Source organism: Nyctereutes procyonoides, unplaced genomic scaffold, assembly GCF_905146905.1.
Source record: "Nyctereutes procyonoides isolate TBG_1078 unplaced genomic scaffold, NYPRO_anot_genome, whole genome shotgun sequence".
NCBI lineage: Eukaryota > Metazoa > Chordata > Mammalia > Carnivora > Canidae > Nyctereutes > Nyctereutes procyonoides.
The window spans coordinates 66840552-66846551 of NW_026575126.1; the positions used below are offsets into that span (position 1 = coordinate 66840552).

The following is a 6000-nucleotide window of genomic DNA, read 5'->3' on the forward strand; positions in this document are numbered from 1 at the left end:
TAAATCTCAATGCAGTTTCAAAGGCCCCATTATTTCTTCCCTTAAAATAGATATAGTCACCACACAGTCATCTAAAGAACTAAGATTTTGAAACAATCCCTGTAAACAGGGGTAACTGGCTAGACTCAATTCAGAAAGAACTTCATGCTTACCTTGTACATGCTATAGCACTGCTGTAACACTGAACTATAAACCTTGTCCTGCAAGCATAAAGACACAGATCTCAATTCAAGGGGGAAAAAGTCCACAGCATAGCAAATGTACAATGACTCTTGGCAACGCAATATAGTGCTTATAAGCTTGGACCCACAACAGTTGTGTGCTGACAGTAAGATGTATTTAAATTCAGTTATGAACCAGTAAGCCTAATTTTAGGAGGGCTTATAAAAAGATGATTAGAAGACACTAGGGAGACAAGATACAGATTTTTATACAACTGTGCTAATGTAAACAGATATGAAACGTCACTATGCAGAACCTCAGAATCTTCTACAAAAGTGACTGCTTAAATTTGACCAAGTCACTCAACATATTCAGTAACAGATTTTAACAGATTTTCTAAAAATATGAAACAAAGAATGACACATTACCAACAACTCCTCCTCTTGGTATTCAACAATTGGTTTTCCATCTTTACTTTGCTTTTCAATTATAGGATTCCGAACAACCTACAAAATTTTGATAGGACGAAATTACACAGTGACCCAATTACATAAGTTTTTAATTTTCTCTTAAATGAAAAAATCTGAGCACGTCACAACACCAAAAACACAACTTCTTAAAACAGCCCCAAGAACACATACACTGAATATGTGCAACCAACTTTATTGTAATTTTACTTTGCAATAGCTAGAGGACTTTCCTAAAGTCCTAAGAGAAAAGATCACCCATAATCTCACTACACAAACTCAAAAAAATGTACTGTATATGCAAGTACCATGACCATCCAGAAATTCTCTTCTGGTTCATTGAAGAACTGTCTATTCTTCTGTGTATGTAAAGACTTTGCAGGTTTTGATGGACTAAAGGTCCTAAAAAGGTTAAAAAAAAAAATGTTGGGGGACGGTTCTCGAAGTTGTAAGAATTCACTGAGCTTACTGAGCTCTGCATTTAAGGGCATTACCTTGTAAACTGTACAATAGCTTCACATAATCCAACATTTCTAATTTTCTCATTCTTTTCAACTTCATTTGGATGGTAAAATAAAATTTTATTTTCCTCCTAAAGTATGGAGAAACAAAATCATCACATTAACATGAGCATTTTTTAAAAAATCATCTCAGCTGTTGAAAATGCTGTTCAGGGATCCCTGGGTGGCGCAGTGGTTTGGTGCCTGCCTTTGGCCCAGGGCGCGATCCTGGAGACCTGGGATCGAATCCCACGTCAGGCTCCCGGTGCATGGAGCCTGCTTCTCCCTCCGCCTGTGTCTCTGCCTCTCTCTCTCTGTGTGAAATAAATAAATAAATAAATAAATAAATAAATAAATAAATAAATAAATAAATAAAATGCTGTTCAATGTCAAGCTCTCACATCACACATGCCAGCAGCAAAACAAAACAAAAAACCCTTTTCAGAAAAATCAAAAATTGTCTTCTCCTCTATATGTAAATGGTGCTCACCAGCCTGGAAGGCCATTGTGATATACAGTTAAGTCACAAGTCCTCTGGAGGCGCACAAAACAATTACTCTGAAAAACTCAATCTTACAGTTTCTTTCCTTCTTTCCTCACACTAATTTTGCAAAAAACACCATTTGTAAAAAAAAAAAAAAAAAAAAAAAAAAAGCGTGTGCCCACATGTGCAGACTTACTGCCTCCTTGCGAGTAAAACTCAGCAGGTTCAAGAGCATTAGAACTCAGAGCCTTTCAAAGGGCCCTGAGGGGCACCTGAGTGGCCCAATGGTTGAGCATCTGCCTTTGGTTCTGGTTGTGATGGGGGGGGGGGGCGGTGGTCTTCGGATCGAGTCCCCCATCCGGCTCCCCAGAGGGAGCCTGCTTCTCCCTCCGCCTATGTCTCAGCCTCTCTCTGTGTCTCCCATTAGATAAATAAATAAATAATAAATAAATAATAAATAAATGTGATTTGCTGCCAGCCCAACCGGACATCCTTTGGGGAAGTCACCGTCCCCACCTAAAAAACAAACAAAACCCATCCCTGGAATTTATTTAGCAATTCGGAAAAACAACACAAAACTTTCCTATGCTCCTCCAGGCCTGAGTTATCTTAGGACCACATAGGCCACCACTCTCCATCCATGCTTCTAGTCCGGGACTTGGACTAACAAAAACATAAACTCAATTTTAGTTACCCGGGATTGGCGCAGAAGCGCGGAAACTCACTCACCCTGCGTGGAGTGATGAGCCTGCCGAGCCTCCGTCCAGACACCGTGCCCGGCCCCCACTCGTTCCGCGGGCGCACGCCCGGCACAAAGCAGCCTCGGAAAAAGCCGCCCGGGAGGGGAGTGACAGGTGCTGCGCGGTATCCCCCGCCCCCCTCCCCCGGGCGCGCCCCACCCCCAGCCTTCTCCGGCTCCGACGCCGGCCGGCCGGCCACCGCCCCCGCCCTCCGGCCCTCCTCCGACCGCCGGCTGGCACCCGCCCACGGCACCGCTCCGCGCACCTCGCCCTCGCGCGGTCCGAAGCGCGGGTTGTAGATGAAGAAGCTCAGCAGCGCCGGCGGGAACTGCTTCTCCTGGGCCGTCCCGGCCCCGGCCCCGGCCGCCGCTGCCGCCATCCCGGCCCGGCCCCCAGCCTCGGGAGCCTCCCTCGGCCCGCCCAGAGACAGCCGCCCTGAGGAGACCGCACTTCCGCCTCGCTCGCGGCCGCCCCGGAAATGGTCGCCGCCGACCCGGAAAGAGAACCTGCCGCCCAGCATCCCCTTTTGGCGAGGCCCGGTGTGGGTTCGTTTTGCGTTGGTTTCTGCCACAGGTGCTTCTTGTTTGAGAGTGGAGGTGAAAGTGAAACTTTTTTTTTGTTTGGTGGTTCCCAGGTTTGTGTCCTGGCTGAAGCGAGAGCTGAGTATTTAAAGAAAAATAGAACGGGCATAGGTTGTTTTTTTTTGTTTTGTTTTGTTTTTTGTTTTTAGAAGGGAGAGTGAAGGCGCAAAGGAAGATGAGGTGCATTAAGCTGGGCGATTTGCCCACTTCCATCATCTACAGGGTCCCGCCTGGCGTGTATAGGCTTTTTTGATCCCTGTTTGAGCGACCTGAGCTGACCGCTGGGTCAAACCTAACCAACGGGGTTTGCGTCTTAGCCCAGCTCCCGTGGCTCTGGGGAGAAAGGTTGTGCGCAGAAGCGAGGGCGCGGCCTCTGTGGTCCACGCGGGAGCAGAGCGTGGCATTCCCCGCGGAGCGCCCCGTCCCGGGCCTCGGCGACCAGGGCATCGTCCTTTCTTCGCATCGAGGAGTCACTTGCTTTTGAGCCCTATGGATTGTGCCATGTTGGAACAGCTCGTCACTTCTGGCTTCTGGTATTGGGAGTCCGAGCCCTTGCATGGCTGCCTGCTTGGCCAAACTCAAGAAGACCTCAGGATGACCTTAGGATGACTCCTTGGTCACAGGTGAAGTTTAGGAACAGGACCTCTTATTCAACCTGGTAGAGTAGACTTTAATGTTTAGGGAGGAGATGCACTGGAATTTGGACTGGGTATTTATCCTAACCTGGTCCCTGGCACAGTGCGAAACCTGGGACCTGTTACCTAGCTTTTCTCCAGCCTCTAGTTCATATTTGTAAAATGATGAGTAGCAAATGCTTGCCTAGTAGGAATTTTGCTTTAAGAATTAAATGGGGGACGCCTGGGTGGCCCAGTGGTTGAGCACTTGCCTTTGGCTCAGGTGCTGATCCCAGGGTCCTGGGATAGAGCACCCCCATCCCGCTCCCTGCAGGGAGCCTGCTTCTCCCTCTGCCTATGTCTCTGCCTCTCTCTGTGTCTCTATGAATAAATAAAATCTTTTTTAAAAAGAATTAAATGGGACCACGAATTGAATATAGAGTGCCCAACACTTCATCATTATTCAACAAATGGTTGTCGTTACTTGCCCTTGAAACACTTTCCCAGCTAACTTGCTCTGTTGCATGAAATTCTGCACTAAATACAGTGTTTTGGTATTAAAGCAATAATTTTAAAATATTTTAAGGTAACAGAATCCTCTCTCCTCTCTTTCTATCCCCCCAAAAGTCTATGGAGAGTTCTAATACATAAAATAGATGCAGAGCTACCATGGTTAAATGAGAGCCCAAGGGATAGGACTGAGGTCTAGGAGTACCTTCTGGCTTTTTCTAGGTGCTACCCACCAGTCCCATCTTCCTTGGGGACCCTAAAGCACCTGCCCAGGACCTTGTGACTCCATGTTACTTGAAAACTCCAAGATAAAGAAGTCTCCTTTGGCCCTGAGTAAATACTTCTGGAAAGGTTGAAGGAAGAGCCCAGGGCTGACGTTGGAACACCTGGATTTGAGTTCTGGTTTTGCCATTTATCAGTTGAATGACTTTTGACTAATCACTTATGTTATTTAATCTCTGTTTCCTCCTTGGCGAAATAAGGTTAGTACCTGCCTCACAAGGTTATTGCAGAATTAAGCTAGATGGTGCAAGTGAAAACACTTTGTAAAGTACAAAGTACTATGCAAATGTGATGCACGAGCACTTTAGAATATTAGTCAACCTTTCTCCCCAGCACACTTCTACTTCCTTGTAGACTTTGCCTCCTCTGCACCCAATCAATTAAATTAACTGCCACAGGAAACAGATGATACAAAACCAAGTGAAACAAAAACCCAGAAATCAAAGAGATTTTTAAGTTTCAAATCGGGAAGCAAAAAAGCTTAGATATTGATGCATCCCCCTCTCTCACACTCGGGTTGTACATGGGCGTGGTGTGGGAGGAGTGGTGATGATGGACACTTAGATGGTTTTGGAGACCTCAAAGTAGAGAGAATGTGTAGTTGCTTCCTTGTGAAGCTGGGGAGGTAGCAAGCCTCACAGAGTTTCCCTCTGTGTCAAGCATGATGCGAGCAACGGTACCATAGCCTCATGAGTGTCTAGGCAGTAGGTTGCTACTCGGTGCAGGAAGCAGCCAAATGTTTTACTGATATATAGAAGTAATTCAGAGAAAGCCAGACCTGAGCAGCCTTAAAGTCAGGACAGAGTGGAGGTAGCTGTGGCCTTGATGGACCCTGACACTCAAGACCACAAGACTAGAGAGAAATAAAGATGAGGTACTAGTATGGATTGAGCACCAAATACTCCTTTCCCATGTAGGGCTTTGGCATTCCCCACCCCCCCACCTCAGGAGGCCCCTGAACTTCTCTATTCCCACAAACACACTGAATGTACAGCTATACATAGAGCAATTCCTTCTGGGAGAAATCCAGAAACAAGCTGAGTGACTCCTACACGGTCAAATGAGGAAATACCCAGATCAAAATGGGTTAGAATAGGGTGAGACATGGTCTCGCCACAATGCCCACCTAAGCACAGCATCATACAGTTAGGAGGGAACCCTCAACTCCTAGCCTCTCCCTGGGTTTGGATTGTACATCGAGCACCCCAACCTTTAAGACCCCCACCCACAGCTCCCATCTCCAAAACACCTAACTTTGAATGCCAGTGGGACTAGGATTTACTAGACCTACAAGACTATATAGCAAAGTAGTTCTTAATGGGCATGTGAGCACTCCCCATGGCAGTCCCTTCTAAACTCAGTGCAAAGGGAGCAGGCGAAATGTCTGTCTGTGGTCTTCGCCTGGAAGGAATTTGTACACTTAACAAACCGTTGCCTGAGGGTCTGGCTTCTAATTTAGCACGCATTCAGGGACTGGCTGCAATCCTTCCCAGAACCCAAAATAGCTGGTTGGCACTACACCCGATTTTCCCTCCCCTCTGGTTCCCTTCAACACATGTAGTATGCCAACTTTTACAGTCACCACCCAAGGGATGGGCCCCCAAATTACCTAGCTTTGAGAGCCAGCAGGCATTCCTGAGCCCCACTAGCACCATAGCAA

The 6000-nt window shown here is 46.7% G+C and overlaps 1 protein-coding gene across 2 annotated transcripts in view; it reads right to left on the reverse strand.

Moving 5' to 3' along the window:
• CCZ1 (CCZ1 homolog, vacuolar protein trafficking and biogenesis associated) overlaps positions 1-3931 on the reverse strand; it is a 30341-nt gene extending 26410 nt beyond the window's left edge. Inside the window, exons 1-6 of one of the 2 annotated variants that reach the window (XM_055340485.1) lie at positions 2343-2475; positions 1338-1443; positions 1124-1221; positions 938-1031; positions 591-668; positions 153-200 (exon numbers count right to left, since the gene is read on the reverse strand). In XM_055340485.1, the coding sequence (XP_055196460.1) occupies positions 153-200; positions 591-668; positions 938-1031; positions 1124-1221; positions 1338-1400 (381 nt within the window). In that variant the 5' untranslated portion in view covers positions 1401-1443; positions 2343-2475. Of the gene's footprint in view, positions 1-152; positions 201-590; positions 669-937; positions 1032-1123; positions 1222-1337; positions 1444-2342; positions 2476-2618 lie in introns of those variants that run through there. The other variant, XM_055340484.1, reaches the window with a different exon arrangement.
• Positions 3932-6000: the final 2069 nt, after the last annotated feature.